The sequence below is a fragment of the Falco biarmicus genome, chromosome 7 (assembly GCF_023638135.1).
Source record: "Falco biarmicus isolate bFalBia1 chromosome 7, bFalBia1.pri, whole genome shotgun sequence".
Lineage (NCBI taxonomy): Eukaryota > Metazoa > Chordata > Aves > Falconiformes > Falconidae > Falco > Falco biarmicus.
The window spans coordinates 72070278-72087660 of record NC_079294.1 but is presented as its reverse complement, the minus strand read 5'-3'; the positions used below and the strand labels follow the sequence as shown (position 1 = coordinate 72087660).

The 17383-nt window shown below is 41.9% G+C and overlaps 1 protein-coding gene across 9 annotated transcripts in view; it reads left to right on the top strand.

Moving 5' to 3' along the window:
- Positions 1 to 15243, top strand: part of NEO1 (neogenin 1) — a 212119-nt gene extending 196876 nt beyond the window's left edge. For 6 of the 9 annotated variants that reach the window (XM_056345733.1, XM_056345732.1, XM_056345730.1 and 3 more), the window contains 6 exons: positions 1721 to 1959; positions 2637 to 2729; positions 8324 to 8482; positions 9804 to 10058; positions 10408 to 10529; positions 13217 to 15243. In XM_056345733.1, coding sequence (XP_056201708.1) covers positions 1721 to 1959; positions 2637 to 2729; positions 8324 to 8482; positions 9804 to 10058; positions 10408 to 10529; positions 13217 to 13300 — 952 coding nt within the window. In that variant the 3' untranslated portion in view covers positions 13301 to 15243. Of the gene's footprint in view, positions 1 to 1720; positions 1960 to 2636; positions 2730 to 8323; positions 8483 to 9803; positions 10059 to 10407; positions 10534 to 13216 lie in introns of all 9 variants that reach the window. The other 3 variants (XM_056345735.1, XM_056345734.1, XM_056345731.1) reach the window with 2 other exon arrangements.
- Positions 15244 to 17383: the final 2140 nt, after the last annotated feature.

The window sequence follows — 17383 nt, the reverse complement described above, 5'->3', positions numbered from 1 at the left end:
TTATGATGCTTAAGTTTATTGCTTTTAAGTCTTGTGGGCTGTAGAAATACTCGTCCTGACAACAGATGGGTAATGCAGTTTGGATTCCTGTGTTCAGAAGACTACATGCATCAGTGCAGCTACGTGATCCTACCTGCAGTGGTGATGAGGTGCTGTTTTTCTTAATCAGTGTTTCAGAGTTTACAAGCTGTCCAGAGTTTACAGGCAAACTGTGGCAATGCTTTCATGTATACCTGCACTTGCCCCTTTCATTGTTTAAATAATTGTTGCCAAACCTGAGCCAATACATCTGTTTAGAGCTGTGAGAGCTCAGCAGCTCAGGCAGATTCTCACTTCTGTTCTTAGCATGTACTTCACTGTGTGGAGTATGTTTACAAGCTGTGCGTGGTAATATCCAATTTTTAGATAGATTACTGGAGTGGAATCTGAATCTGGTGCTGGGCTCCTTAGAAAAGTGCTCCAAAATTCAAAGTACAGGTGTGTATCTGAATTCTTTCCTCATTTAGACCATCTGAATTAAGACTACATGCTTCCATTTATAGGCTCCTGAAGGTTGTTCCTGCATGTCCTTTGAAAGAACTGAACAGAGCTGAAAGCTTTTTTTTAACATTTGAAAAGACTCTGTTATGCAAAACAGAGTTTTAAGAAAGTTATTAAAAGTCAGGCGTAGAAGATAATTTGCACTTGTTTTGCTGAAGCTGAACCATCCTGTAAAAATGCAAGTCCTTCAGGAGAGGCAAGCAAGGATATATGGTCTAGCAGCTGGGGGTGTGCTTGGGAGAGGGCAAAATACATGGGCCTGCACCCAAGAGATACATTTTATTTTCAAAGAGCAGAAATAAGCCTGTGAAATCTTGCCTTTGTTTTCCCAGTTTCTAAATGCCACCTCTTACATGCAGCAACCCACAGCCAGTGAATAACCTGATCTGTTGTGCTGGTTCAGCTACAGTGCTCCAGGCAGGATGCTGGGGGCACGTCTGGCTGTGAATCACCGACATCAGACAGCTCTGTTCTGTTCGTTGGTATTTTCAAAATCATATTTAGTCATATCTTAGCCGGTTCTAGGAAACTTGCCACCTAGAAAGGACACCTTCCTCCGTCATTGCCAGGGTCCAAAGCTTGGAGCACGTGTGGAGGGCAGTGTCGGAACTCTGCGGTTTACTTTTCCAAAATTCCGTCATGTCAAATGTCTGCCTTAAAATCGGGCTGCTGCTGTTCAGCAGTGATGAAAAAGCCCATCATCAGATGTGTCTGACCTGAGCGGTGGGAAAATGAATGCTCATGTCATTAATCTGTAGAGTTAACCATCCTATGGGGATAAGTGGCTATTTGTACACTCCTCCTACAGCTATTGTTTGCGGCTGTTTGTAAGCCCTGGAGTAAGGGCACAGCACGATGTATGTACACTTCATGTTTAGAATATTCTCTTAATAACCGTAAGTACTGAAAACTTAATTTTTGTTAATGAAAGCCTAGACTGTAGAGCACAGTTCTACAGCATGTGGTAGCATTTGAGACAAATTTCATGGCGTCAGAATTGCAGAATATGCTTTGAGATGTCAGATGTGCTTATATGTAAAATTCAAAGCTTCCTGCCCAGTGGGTAGCTTTTGCTCAGCTGGATACAAGATCTGAAGGAAATCTCAGTGAAAATTTGCCTCCTTCAACAAGTGAAAGGAAGCCTACATCTAAGAGCATTTCATTTGTTTTCCTTCCCAAGGAAACGAGCTGCCTGCAAATCAGTGAACGGGTCCCATAAGTACAAAGGAAACTCGAAAGACGTCAAGCCTCCTGACCTGTGGATCCATCATGAAAGACTGGAGCTAAAACCCATTGATAAATCTCCAGATCCCAACCCAATCATGACAGATACCCCAATCCCTCGCAACTCCCAAGACATCACCCCCGTTGATAATTCCATGGACAGCAATATCCATCAAAGGCGCAATTCCTACAGAGGTGAGCTATCAACGAGTACTTTGACTGTGATGTTTAAAACCAAATGCATTTTACTCTGGTGAAATTGCTTTATTGACCTTTTATTTAGTTACCCTTAACCTTTTTTTGTTCTTGTTTTCCAAGTAATGAATTGGGGTTTGTGCCTAGTTTGTAAGATTCTCTGAAAAGGCTGGATCACACGTTTTAGTGAGAAAATTGAGTGCCCAGGAGTTAAGGCATGCGTTTCCCTTGGGTAAATACTGATTAGTAATCAGAAGATCAACAAGTGTTTCACATGAAACCGCTGAGAGATGTTTATGACATTCTTTCAGCGGACAGACACAGTCAGGTTTTGGTGTGGGTGAGTTTTCATTTGGCGAGTGGGTAACTCGTTAGTCCAGCATGTCTGACCCACACGTGTGACTCTTCGTGCCTGCCCCTCACTGCCCAGAGCTGCACTGCCAGAGGTGTGTCTTTGCATGATGGTCTGGAAGAGTTTCTACAGTGCCTGATAATCTTTACCCTAACTGTCTTTTCTGCCTTCTAGTGAGGGATGAGAGTGCTAGTTTTATCAGTTACGAGTCACAGAACTGCTTACAAACAGGACAGCCCAGAAATACTGAGGACTGAAATAGTCTGGTATGGTATCACACAAGGCTTGCTGCAGTAGTGAATAACCTTCAGTATTTTTCCTTCAGGGCATGAGTCAGAGGATAGCATGTCCACCCTGGCAGGAAGAAGGGGGATGAGGCCCAAGATGATGATGCCTTTTGATTCTCAACCACCTCAGCGTAAGTCAACAGCCCACGTACTAGCTGGCTTGAAATTGGGAGCACCCAAACAAGCCATGTTGATACTGTATGCACAGGCGCACACACTTGCTGCCTTCCTACTTACTTTTCCTAAGTAATTCTGTCATACATGCAGTGCAGACAGTTCAAAGAAGGCGTCCTGAATTTCTTATCGTGAAGGCAGAGTTAGATCAAGTTAAAAGGAAAAACTGAGCAGCTGTATCGGAGCGAGCAGGAGGCGCACTGTGGAAGTGGGGACGTCGGGGCTGTGCCCAGCAGTCTGTCTGTCCCAGCCCCCAGCAGTGGCAACTGCACGTGCTTTCCAGGACAAGCCTGTGAGCCTGGCTGCTGGTTATAGTCCGTGCCCTTTTCACTCTTGCCAGTATCCAGCTGTTACGTAGGAACTGTAGAGAGCTGGTAAATCTGTCACGTTCTTCTCCACTATTAGTTTTCTCCTACCTAGACCAAACAGTCATAGCCTTTTTAGCCTCCCGTCATGAGGCAACTACTTCATCATCCCCTTTATCACTTTAGTCACCATTCTCAGAACCTTCTCTAGCTTTGCTAAACTGCTTGAGGTTCAGAGAGGCCAGAGCTGCACACAGTACCACCAAGTTCTTACGGAGCAGGGAACGATGAATGAGAGAGCAGAATGATAAGGCAGAGGCCTTGTTCTCAATACCTTCCTTGCCCAGTGAGGTACTACATTCTGTTGGCTTTTTTCACTGCCGTTGCATATTGAGCTAATGATCTGTCAACCCTATTTCCAAAATCTCTTTGCTGAATTGTAACTGGCAGCTCTGAGGTCCCGCATCATATAAGTACTGTTTGGATTTATTTATCCCTCAGTGTATTACTGTATATTCAGGTGATGTGGAAGTTTACCTGCCACCTCTTTGCCCGCTCATGCACTCTTGTGAAGCCCTTCTGGAGTTCCTTGACATCAGAATAGCATTTGACTACCCCAAAGGCCTTAATATTATTGACAAACTTGAAGATGTCTTTGATTGCTTCCTTGTCTGGGTCACTGAAAAAGATAATTGGTTAAAACCAGTCCCAGCACTGATACCTGGGGAATCTCCTGCTTCCTCTCCTCTGTCTTGAAAATTGACTGTCAAGCCCCTCTTAGCTTCATATCTGTAACCATCTTTCAATCCATAAAAGAGCTTTCCCTCAGCAGCAACTTAGTGTTTTAACTTTGGAGTGGAGTCTTGTCAGAGCCTTTTTAAAAATTTATCTGTATTATATTTGCTGGTTCCCTTTATTGACATATTTACTGTCTTTAAGCTCTGAGATTAGTGAGGCAGGATTTATTTTTACAGGACTCATGCTTAATCTTTTCTAAACAACCATGTTCACCCATATCTGCAGTGATCGTACTCTTCTGCCACAGCGCTAACCGTAACTGCTGTCCCCACTGCATGGGCAGCTCTGTGAAGCAGCTCTTGACAAGCTGCAGTTTACAATCCACCCTCCTATGGCAAACCAAAATCAGTATGGATTTATGCTAAAATATGGTAGTGGCTCAGAAGCAGCTTCAGAAACAACTCAGCTGCTCTTCCAGTAGGAGAGAATTAGGGAGCTGGGGCAAAAGGTCACCACAGGTCTCAGTGCAAGATGTCCCCATGTGCCAACTTGTCCCGTGATTTACTGAGCAGAATGGCCCTGAAGGAGCAACACTGGAATCTTTTGGAAAGGATACCAAAAGCCTGCAGTACATGAGAAGCTTTCCTCCACAATGGGCCTTTATACAAATTTATCAGAAGGTGGACAGACCACTGACAGAGGGTGAGGTTTCGCGAGTCTGGCAGAGCAGACTCCTAAATGAGGAGAATGTCTGGTTTGTTGCTTCTTATCTGTGTATCTCACTATTAGTTAATGACGATTTGAGCAATAGTGCTGAACTGAGATTTTGTTGAGGCAGTAGTAATATGTTTTAATTACTATTACAAAATACTTTAAGAATTAATATATCAGGTTTTCAAACGATGACTCTGAGATGGAAAGGGACTTGGCTAAACCTCTGAACAACTAGGCAGAAACCCTGACTTGAGAACCTAAGTAAAAAGTACAAAAGGCAACATGCAGTGAGAACTGTGAGGCAAAATTACAGTGCTTGCCGGGGCTGGGATGTAGGCTTTCCTGAGCACTCTGCAGCCAGGTAATTGCTGCCACAGCCTCCTGTGTTTTATGGAACGAATTCAGACTAGTCAGTTACGTTTCAACTTTCTAACTGTTTACTTTATTTACCTGAAACAAGTGCTTGGTTTTCTTGGCCCCTTACGCGCTTTTTCAAGTGTCCTGACAACCTGATTGGCTCTGTTTGTGAATTTTCAACTGTTTCCTTGTATTACTACCTTCTTAAAAGACAGTATCTTTTTTCTTGGTTTTAAAGTAAGTAGCCTGATGCTCCTTGTTTTCTCCAGTTTTACGCATATGAGGAAGGAGTGGAGGATAGTTTTATATTAATAATCTTTACTCTTGATTAGTTTCTTAGAAGTTTGCATGCTGTCATATATGGGTGTCTAGCAAGGGACATTGCAGCTATTGGATTCTGAGGATTGCCTGATGATGTCCCATGGCAAGTGCTAGAACGTGATGAATTCAGACTTGTGTGACCCTGTAACAAATTCACACTACAGTAAGTCGTACCTTGCACTCAGTTCTAAGTGCTTTTTCTCTAAATGGAACGCAGTATTGGACACACATAAGATAAACTCGTATAGGAGCCCCTGCTGAATTGTGCAGGGTGCCTCACAGAAAGAGCGCAGTGAAGTATCCCTTGTCCTGTGTCATTCAGTGAGAAAGATACTTAGCAACTTATGTGATCAGTCCCACAGAGGACTAAAAGGTATGCAGGCCACACAAGCCATACAGCGGTGATGCATATTTTAGGGAGGTAGTATATTCCAGTTCTGCCTTTTGATTGTATTCAAGCTGATGTGATAATGCTAGCAGATACAGTTGTGGATATGGTATTTCCTGGCAGCACTAAACCCAGCTTTGACATCTCTTTTTGATACCAGTCCTGCTGTGTTCACTTGAAAAGCTTCTCTGTTTTCCCTCTCTTTATTAGATATTGCCTTGCCCAGAAAGAATGAACCAGACACACAGCTGGCTCAGTGTGACAGGTTAGCATGATGCACTAAATGTCAGGAAGGATATGCAAGGTCATCTGGTGCCTTAGGGATTGAGATTGTTTTTGTGACTTTGTTTGACTTTTCATCCTGTTTGCAAAAGCTCTAAGGGCCTCCAGCTGTAGTCTTCTATTTTATAGTAAGTGGAAACATTAATGTAATGTCTTTAGATACCTTTTTGAAGAAGCTGCACAGAAAAACTGACACTGGTGTGTGAGGCCCTTTTGCAGTGAGCAACGCAGAAGGCAGGGCCATTTAGTGTGTTTAAGCCTGTGCCTGCAGACACCTTCCTATGGCTTTTTTCTCCCTCTGCCCACTGTAGCATTCAAGCCTAGTTATTTACCTCTTAAATACTAAACTAGGATAATTTAGTATGTTCAATTTTAGTACAATTTACAGTAATGGGGTGTGCCTAGTTGTTTCCTTCTTTGACAACTGGAATACAAAAATGCTGGAAGGACATTGGGAAGCAAAGGGCTGTTTCTTTTTTAACAATTTCTCTTTATCCAGTTCTTCACCTGAACTTTTCTCTTCCTTGGAAGTAAATAATGCACCATGATCTTCATTAAGAACTGGTGATACAACATGCTGCTTTTTGACCTGTAAAGCTATACATGATTTAGGTCTCATAACCCAGCAAACTGTCAGCAAAATGCAGCAGTGGAAGGTGGCTGGCTAGGTGGCAGGGTAAACCTTCTGGCATTCTCACTGGATTGGTTTTCCCCACTTGTTCACTGGATGCTGCTTTGATCATGTTTCAGAGCTACTATGATTTTGTGGTTTTCTCCTCATCTCCAAGCTTTTAGGAAATTTCTTGAAAGGTTTAGTATATGTGCATGACTTTTTATTGAGGTTGCAAAAGCATATAGGCAGTCTTTTGTACTAACGTACGTTATATTTCAAAGTGATTCAAATGCTGGCTAAAACACAGGTGTAGACCAGTGGTTTCTACAAATAAAGTAATGAAAATGTTTATGCCTGTAAAATTTTATGCGTTACAATCTTTACGCCTCCTACCTTGCTGGCACATAAAAGAGCTCCTAGTGTCTCTGACTGTTGCCTCTGGATTTCTGATTGCCAAGCTTTTATGGGTTATTTTGCCATGTCAGTTCCCTGCAAGACAAAGTGGTGGTTTAATTTTGCTGGAAGCTCTTAGTGAGAATACCTGACTTTTCACATCCCCTTGACAGCTGTCTCACAGGACTTAAATCTAGAACCTACTGATTACTCAGTATTAGAGTTAAGTTGCTCTTTGTTTACAAGAGGTAGGTAATGGCATTAGCTTTCTGTTGGTGTAACTTAATGGGAGAGAGAAATTGTTTATTACCAATAGCTGAAAATCTCTAAGTATATTGCTGCCACTGATCAATTCACATATCCTGTCCTGCTGACAGGCTGTTTTCCAGGAAGCGAGGAAGTCAGAGGGTTCATATTTGTTTAGTCAGCCTCTGAGTTCAGACCGCATGCATCAGTGCAAGAAGTCTTAACTGCACTCGCGATTATAATGATGGATTTCTGCATCATGTCATTCATAGAAAGTAACTTTCATAGGCAGCACATCTGGAGAATTTCCAGAAAAGGTTCAAAAGAAAATAACCAACCACAACCTTTTTGTTTTTTATGGTGCTAGTGGCGGTGTTCCCGTCCTGACTTTTTTGTGTTGTGACTCTTCTGTATGATTTTAAGCAGTTCAGTGTTTTAGTCAGTCATATGAACTAAATTCTGCGCACGTTTTTCCTCCCAGCTGGGGAGTAGTGAGGTTTTGTTTGGCTGTGAGGGCAAAGGATGATTTACATTAAGTATAAAATTCATGTGTCTCAAACAGGAAAAAGAAAACAGAAAGATTTTAAAAAAAAGGGGGGGGGGGGGGGGGGGGAGAAAAAGAGGCTTTAGGTTTGAGCACACTGGAGCAGAGCTTTACAAAGTCCGCACAGAGGGAATAAGTGGAGCCTTTGGTGTCTTCCCTACTCTTATTGTTTGTCTTGCATTGTTTAATTAACTAAATACGCCACATCTGGTTATAATGTTAAGAAATTCAAAGACAACCAGAAATTATTTTGGAATGTGAGCTCCTTTATCTTCTGCCTTAGTTCTGACATTTATGGCACAGTGTGAAATACATGGAAATTATAAAGGGAGCTTAATTTTATTTTTCTCAAGTGTAACAGAAAGTGTCTGCAAGATACAGCCAAGAGAGATGCACTTTCTGCACAGGAAAACGGAGAGCCTTGCCTCTTTTGGGGGTTTTGTGTCTTGGTATGGAGGGAGCTAAAGTGCTGGAGCAGAGTTGGAAAACTGATATTAAAATACATCATCTTGGTGTCACTGTAAACCTGCTGGGCCATTGGCTCCCCTGTTCGGTGGCTTTGTGGGAGAAGGGAGGGATATGGTGCATTTCAGTACATGTGCATGCTTGTCTGTATGTTAAGCATTTTTCTGTCTTATGTTCATTCACAGCTGTGATTAGTGCTCATCCCATCCATTCACTCGATAACCCTCACCATCATTTCCACTCCGGCAGCCTCGCTTCTCCAACTCGCAGCTATCTCCATCACCAGGTCAACCCGTGGCCGATTGGCACATCCATGTCCCATTCAGACAGGGCCAATTCCACAGGTGAGATATAAATGATCAGATAGATTTTGCTTATAATGGAACAATGAGTGAAACATGTGAAATCAAAGCCTGAAGCTTAACTTGGTCAGTCACCATTGTGTGTTCCATGAGAGGCAGTGATCAGTTTAAATACCAGCAGAATCCTTGATAGGTTGAGTTTTCTGTAGATCAGATTTTGAGATCCATGACAATGTCCTTGGAGAAGGAGGTTTAATGTTTTGTATACAACTTAAAATACCAAGATTTCTTGTTCTGAAATCTTCAGCCCTGGAGCCTGAAACATGAGAATTAATCTAATTTGAGCTACTTAATACGGTAACTAACTTTTTCCCTAATCAGTTTTGTTTAAAACCAAGAGAGGACAAAAGTCCAGACTTTGCTACTGAGAGCTGACATTAGTTAATCTTCCTGAAGCACCCAGAAAATTGCAGTGATTTCTGTGCAGTGTTTTCAGGCTTGAAGCACAATCATTTGCAATAGTTTCTTAATGTCTCCAGTGCTCTGAAAAATTCCAGAGCACAGTATTGCTAAATTGCATGTAGGTAACATCTTGAGATTAAGTGAATTCTGAGCTTGTCCAATTGAAGGTCTATGTTTTAATTGAGGTGCCACAGCCAACAGCGTTGTTTCCTGTTTTCTTATGAAAACAACTCACAAGGCTGCAATTACACAGGCAGATGATATGTTCGAGGCAGAGGTTTCCCTTGTTCTGTTTATACTGCTGAAGTGACAGATCTCACAAGCCAGATCTTTTCCTGAATATTGTCCAAGTAGGGTCACAGTGCCCTAAACTCAAGATACTGTCTTATTGTTCTCTGAGATCAGGGCGGAGCCTGCTGCAGACAAACAAATGAACCCTGTGGTTTCATTTTAGCATTCAGCAAATAAAGGGATTTCAACTCATACCTGGGAAAAAAATTTGGTTCTTCTGTATGCACTACAGTGATATATGCTTAATGTATACCTATTTAAGAATGTCAATACTGTGAAATACTCAAGGGTGAAGTGAAGAATGAAGATTTATGTTCCATGCTGTTTATCTGGGTCTTAGTACATGTACCTGTTTCATTGCAAAACTATAGATTTGGTATTATGCCTGTGGAGTCGTTCAGTGCTCAAGCTTATTTTGTTATTAGACAGCTGTTGCCGTTCACCTTAAAACAGGACAGTGAATTCACTTAAAACAGAATCTGTGAATTCACTTCTTGGCTTATGGAAAAGGTGCTTGCAAACACTACTGTTTTGTTTCCGTCTGACCACAGAGAAAGTTTCTGTTAAACAACTTTTTTGTTGTTGTTGTTGATTTGTTGGTCTCTTGTAGAATCTGTTCGAAATACACCTAGCACAGACACCATGCCAGCTTCCTCGTCTCAGACCTGTGCTGACCACCAGGATCCTGAAGGCACCACAGGGTCTTACCTGGCTAATGCACAAGAGGAGGACTCGGCTCAGAACCTCCCCACGGCACATGTCCGTCCTTCCCACCCGCTGAAGAGTTTTGCAGTGCCAGCAGTTCCACCAGCTGGTTCCACGTACGACCCTGCATTGCCAAGCACACCATTATTGACTCAGCAAGGTGAGCAGGGGAAAACTGGCAAGACACACTTGCCAAAAAGAGAAAAAGGCAATTTTAGAGGAAAATGAGAGAAGCTGCATAAGGGGCAGGGGGTAGACTTCGGCATCAAAGGAAATGTCAGAGGCTGGAGTGAATTTTGCTGGTATAATTTTCAAGACCCTTTCCTTTTATGTACACAGATAAACCAGGCAAAGATTCAAATTCAGCACTCTGTAATCTGAAGTGTTATTTTTCATCTAATAGAATCCTTTTTATTCTCCTACTTTCAAGAGCTTTCTGAATAGGCAAAAGAACTAATTAACTGAGGCATGACTATATAACAATTTATTTTATGCTTCTAACCATCCAGTTCACTCGGTGAAGACTGCATCGATTGGGACTTTAGGAAGAACCCGACCTCCTATGCCAGTGGTAGTCCCCAGTGCCCCTGATGTGCAGGAGACCACCAGGATGCTTGAGGACTCAGAAAGCGTAGGTACTCTTACACTGCCAGGGGCTTTCTTTGGCAGTGCTTATCAAACTGTGGCAAATCTCTCCTTGTGTGATACCTGTAATCTTTAGTAATGTCTGCATGAGACTTGCGAAGGCAGAGGATAATGAGGCTGCTGACTTCCACCAAGTGCCATTGCCTGTTAACCGATATTAAAAAAATCTAGTGCAAATACCTTCTACACAAGGCAGTAAATTCAGAGAATAAGCACTTAAATGGCAAGTACTAGTAGTACTTTCTAAATCTGAAAATTACTGAAGAGCAGTACCTTCCTTCCTAATTACACAACACTAAAACAGATGCAGTGCTTCCACCTATTCCAGTCCACAAAGCCCATTCAGTCAAACACTGAAAAACCTCTGACAGTATTTTGGCTGAGCTGATGCCACTAGCTGAACACAGAGTAATGTTCTCTGGGACCTCCTTTCTTGACTCGTGCTCACTGCTCTGGTTTCTGTGAGCCTTTCGCAATTACAAGAGGAAAGACAGATGCCGTCTCTAGCCCTAGTCTTTTCGTTCTCTGCAGTACATAGTGCCTAATGGAGCTTTGGTTTGTGACTTGGGCTTCTATATGCAGGCCTCCGTACTGGAGCTGTAGAAGTGCCCTGCACATCTGTTTTTTGCCTGCTTATCTTGATGTAAAGAGCATCTTTGTTCATGGAGCTGAAGGCCTCCAACAGTGCCTTTTGCTCTTCTGTGCAGCTTAAGATGTGTTCATGCTCGTGTTGAGATGTCATTTATTGCCGTCTGTTTTGCAAGCGTACTGTGCTTGGATCCCATTAAAGTCACGCAGCTGCAGCTTCCTGTGCTGCTGCAGAGCATCCAGAGTGTCATTGCAGATGGAAATTTAGCACGAATGCCAAAATGTTTAAAGCTATCATCCCAAACATGTTTTTAGATACTCATATGAAAGTGTTCTGACTGGGGGAAAAATACAACCAACTGTTGGTCTTTTAGAAATAGCTTTTAAGAAGCAAGGATGTTTTGGGTGTCAGATGCTGGAAGAGCTGTTTTCCTTTCAAATTGCAAGCCAAGAAGTACTGTATTAGCTATTGTATTACTGCTACAGGAAATGCTTGGTTTTAATTATTTTTTCCTTTTTTTCTTGTTTCCTTACTGTCCTTTGGTTTTGTTACCCTCTTGGTTTTATTTCTGTATGCGCTGGTCTAGAAACTGTATGCATGCTTGATTTGGTGCACTTTTGCCCTTCTGTCTGGTTGTCACTTCTACTTTATTCTTTCTTTTGCTTGGTACAAAAGATACAGTCACTAGTTTGTTCATCAACAAATCTGGAATATTTAATTATAGGCATTAATAAGTTGTTATAAGATAAAGTCATCACAGTATACTAAATATTAGTTATAAGTATGAGTTTTAAAAATCAGGATGAGGTAGTGATTTGAATTGATTCTGGTTTTATGAGAGCCTGTAGGAATGAGTCTGAGTACTTCCAGCTCGCTGCTATTTATCATTGTCAGTAGTTGGCAGATAATGTGTTAGACACAGGACAGAGATGAATTTTCTAGTACAGTCTAGATTGCTTGGTAAACTGGAAAGTGCCTGCTGCATTCATTTCTATTTAAATTAAAGAAAAAAGTTTGTATCTGAAAGCAAAGGAAGTGAGATTGCAGTCAGGGTCGAGGGCTCTACTCTGGGAAGGACTTCAGGTGTATGGTACGCAGGCAGCTGAGCAGTAGCTTCAGTACTAGAAGGTCTAATAATGGACCTTAAATACATAGAGCAGAAACTATCAAGCAGGAGAGGAGTTGTGTTGCTTCTGATTCGGCATTAGCAGAGCTGGTACAGGAATACCACAGGCAGCCCAGCTTGCCTTCAGTGAAAATGGCATTGGAAGAGCAAAGAGGGTTTGGAGAAATGCTCCAGGAACTGCACAGTACTGGGAAAGACTTGGTCATCTTAGAAAATGTTTTAAGATTAACTAATCCATGGTGATCTATCTACGTAGATGCACAGATAAGAGTGATAGCTGTTCACTGTAGCTGAAGCCAGACAGTTGAGCTAGAAAAGGGAGTATGAATTTAGCAAGCATAATGATTATCAAAACCATTTTACTGAAGTGCTTGCTTTGACCTTTTTTCCAATTAAATTGGGAAGGTTTTTTAAAAATATCTTCCTTTTGTTCAAAGGAGGCTGTTATCTTGAAGCAGGAATTGATACAAGGAAAACAGATAAGATGATCACAGTCTTAAATTTCAGTGAAATCATGAATCACTATTGGGGAAAAAAAAAAAAAAAACAAAACACCTGAAACAAAGACATTCAGCTTGCAAAGGAGTGTGGGCAGGACCAGGCAGTGTGGCTGGGGAGGTGGGGGCCTGCAGCAGCACTGCACCCAGGCTGGGGGGCTGCCCCGGGGCCAAGTGGGGATGTCAGTGGGTGACCCGACGTAAGTAACTTGGCGGCATTAGGTTAACAGTTGGACTCTGTGATCTTAAGGGTCTCTTCCAACCAAACTATTCTATGAAAAAGGTCTGCACTTAAAATAAGAGTCAAGTTATTAATTCCTGCAACTGTTGCTAAATCTGCTTCTGCTTATTTATGTGCCAGGGTCACAGTTACACTAGAATCACTGACAATTTCTTCTTATTCTGTCCGTCTATTAAAGGAAGCAAGTAATCTTGTCAATAATTCTTTACATCTGCCACAGAATTATGAACCGGATGAGCTGACCAAAGAGATGGCCCACCTGGAAGGACTTATGAAGGACCTTAATGCCATCACTACAGCATGACCACCTTCACCAGGACATGACTCCAGACAGCTTCACAAGTCTTAGGACTCAGCCTTGGAACACAAGGAATTGTACAGAGGGAGAAAAAAAATAAAGAAAAAACAAACAAAAAAAACCAAACAAAAAAACAGAAAGAGGGACAGCACATGAGAACATACACAGAAAGCAAACGAACCAACCAGTGCATCTGTGCTACAGCTGGTCAAAGAGAGATGACCTTTCTTGTCATTGTCCTGCAATGAAGTCATTGCCAAGTGGAATTCCATTTACCTGCTGAGACCATGCAGGATGGGACGCATCAGCCTGAAATCCAGCATCCAGATAAAAGGAAAAAAAGTGGACTTCACTGGTTTGGGTTTTTTTTTTTTCTGATCAGGTTTTGTCTCAGTGGTGTGATTGCCCTGCCTTTTCAGTGTTGGACATTCGCATTTATGTACAATTTTATTTGTGTTTTTATTTTATCTTTTTTTATAAAAAAGAAAAAAATATTGTTAAAAAAAAAGAGAAACTGTTGTTTTTCCACAGCCTAGACTGACGTTTGACTGCTTGTTCTATTGTGTATGAAAAATCATTGCCAGCGTGGGTTGTTCTGTTTTTGTTTTTTATTCTGCGTATAATTATGTCCCCTTCTGGCAGTTAATCCATGGCCTTTTGGGATGCTGCACTGCTATTTGTAAGCTTTTTTTTTTATTTTTTTATATTATAATTATTAAAAGCCTGACTTTCTCCTCTCATCACTGTGAGATTACCAGTCTGTTTGAATTGAATTGAAATGTAATTTGAAAGGCTTGTTTGTCGCTTTTTGTGCAGTTTCAATATTTTGAGTGGGGAAAAGTAGATGGGGAAGGGGAGGGGATCCAGTGGGAGGTTTCATAATTGTTGTTTTCCTGTCTTTCTACATTGATTTGAAAGACTGAAGAAAATGAAAGCATCTTCTGTAACATCCTTCCTTGTAACTTCAGCATACTGTGTCTCTGGTTACTGAATTGCAGTGAGAGTCTCATTTAGAAACATTAAAAAATTCCTCCTGTAAAGTAGGGTTCCTTATGTTTAGATGACACTACAGCTTCTTTTGGCAACAGTGCTCTATTTTGTTGTTAATTTAAAGATCACATCATGAAACTTTCAAGTGCAGATTGAGCGCTCATTCAGCATGGAGAGCTTAGCACAGACAGCAGTGCACAACACTTCCCTGCTGGTGGTGCTTGGGTTTGAGCTACCTGGACCTCCCAGAAGCAGAGAACTGTGAACCTCTTCTCATCAGCACATACCATATCTTACTTCTGAGAACACTACATGTCCACAGGATCCTTCAGCCGCAAGTCCAACCCCAGTGCAATTTCTGTATCCCAGGCCATTTAAACAAGAATCCTTCTCTTAAGGATTCTTCGGAGATGTAAGCAAGGCAAAAATGTATTTTTTACACTTTTGAAACCATTTGAAAAGAAAACCAGTATTAGCGACTCGGGTGCTGATCACATATCTGACTAAAAAGGAAGGAAAGTTAAAAGGGAGCTCCCATAGAAGGGGAAGGAAAAGGGTTTTTTCTTTTCCCCTTGTATGATTGCCTGGTTCTGCCAAACGCCACAAGGAGGAATAGAAAGGCATAGAAAGAGGGACAGTATTTTAAGAAAAAAAAGGAAGGAAAAAAACCCCCAGTACCCAGCTGCCTAACAAACTTGTGTGCAATTCCATTTTTAAGATGAAAGGAAACTCAAACCTTACTGATGATTCAGATGGAGAATCTGTTCCTTCTGAGCAGTCGGGTTTGTGATCTCAGATGCTCAGTGATACCGATGGGGGACACGCAGGTACCAAGCACTTCAGGTGCGGGGCGCTGCTGCTGTAGCCCACAGTGCCTCTGCTAGGTGGCTGTACCTGTAGGAACATTAAGAGAAAATACTGTAACCTTCTTAAATTTAAATAAAAACCCAGAAACTTTGCTTCATGTATTTTCTTTTATCCATTTGACTAAAACTAGAGCTCAGCCCATTTTCGTAGTCCCTGTCACTGAGAGAAAGGAGAGCTGATGAATCATCCTGGAGAGCAGCAGGGGTTTATGTTGTAGCTTTACTTCCTTTCTTTTCCTGGACTCTTTGTGTTGTCATTTCTAGGACATTTGCTGGGTTTATTTATTTGAGGGGGGGAGGGAATCAAATGAATTGGAGCACTGTGGGCCACCTGGATAATTGATGTTTGGACTTTTAATCAATACAATTCAGGACAAAATAAGCTACAGAATATGTATTTAAATAATAAAGTACGCACCCTGTCCTGAAAGGAGGGAGTGCATGTTTTCCTTTGCCTATTTTTTACCTATACCCAAAGAAATACCATCATACATACACAGTATTCTTAACTGGTGGGTCTTTGTGAATATTACTTATGTATAACACCATGAATGTTAATATTGTCATTGAAATTGGGGAGGGGGAATATTTTTAATGATAAAACAACTGTTCAAAGTTGGTTTTTTAAGGTTAAACTAAAAGAAAAAACATTTATTCAATTCAGTGTACAATCTGTATTGCACTTTTTCACATTTTAATGCTACGTTTTCTTACATATCCTGTGATTTTAAATTTGGAACATTGTGTATCCTTGTAGTGTCATAGTCAAGCTGTTAAGTGACAGCTTCCCTCAGAGACCTTTGGGGAAAAAACCAAACTTGTATATTGTTTTATGATTCTCATGTAGAATAATTTTGAGGACTGCTGTAGATGTCTACCTTTCTGTACAAATTTTTTTGCTTTTCTGTAGTATTTGCTGTATACTCTATGGCTTTTTTTAATACCTTCATGTTTATTATTTTGTATTGGACATCCAATACACTTTTTTTAATCCAATCAAATTCTGGTCTGCTTGGAGAGTTTGTTCTGTTTTTAATTAATCCTATACTTTTTGGGGCCTGCCCGCCCCCCAGTCACTATGGTGACCAGGCTTGGAATTTTACTTGCTCCTTTTTTGTTGTGGTTTGGGAGTCTGGCCCACCTTGCCCTTGCGCAACCACTGAGCATGCAGTATCTTTCTGGCTAACACCTCCCATTTCAAAGCTCAGTAGCAAAAGTATCACCTTCTAACAAGCAAGCATCAGAAGGAAAGGTTTTTAATCACTGAAATACAGCCTTAGTAAACCAGTAAAATCACAAAAAAATAATATTATCATTCTTTGAATATAGCCCTTTCTGTGTATGGATTTTAAAGTGCAGTAATTGATACCCTTACTGTTACCCTCATGCTAACTCCAAACACTTTCAATACTAGAGATTCACACTGGTCATCAGCCTCTTCATCACTTTCCCCAGTTACTTATGTCCCATGTTCTTGGGTGCATTAGATCACTCCTTGTCCTGTCCTGACCTCTACTAACAGGAGTACAAGATCTTGCATTGTCTTACAGCCCCTGCTCCACCCCCACCCCCTATTTTGCTGGTCAGATCCTCCTGTTGCAGCCACACCGAGGTCTGGGGTGGGAACCCTGAGGGAGTGCCGTGACCCTGCGGCTGCTCAGGGACTTCCTAGCCATGCTAGAACTGGGCTGCACATGCATCTGCATACAGGAGAGAAGTAGGGAACCAGGGCGTTAACCATGAAGCTGAGAGTGTCACAAGGCACACGAGGCACATCCAAGACGCAGACAGGCAGAGTGGATACAGAAAACACCCAAACCCTACCCTCTGCTTACTAACCTCTAGCGTGAAAAGGGAGCATTTCTTACTAGGCTAGCCCAGATAATTTGCTGCGCTACTTGCTTTGCACATCAAGACAGATGAGGAAGCGAGGGTGTAACGAGGTGTTCATCGGGTAGCCCATTTTAAGACAGGCAGAAGTAACCCCTGCCGAGAGCCGCGCACCCTGCGCGGGGGCAGTGCGGGACGGGGACACTAGAGGGCAGCGGTGACCCGCCGCAAGGCAAGCGGCACCGCAAACCCACAGCCACCAGCTTTGCATCCTCCTGGAAGCGAGTAAATTGTTTCTCTTCAGCCTCTGTTAAAGAGACTAACATCAGTGATGCTTCCTTGCTAGTAGCAGCTCAGTAAATAACTCGAGCTGCAGACTCGCGGGTTTTCATGCCTAGCGTGG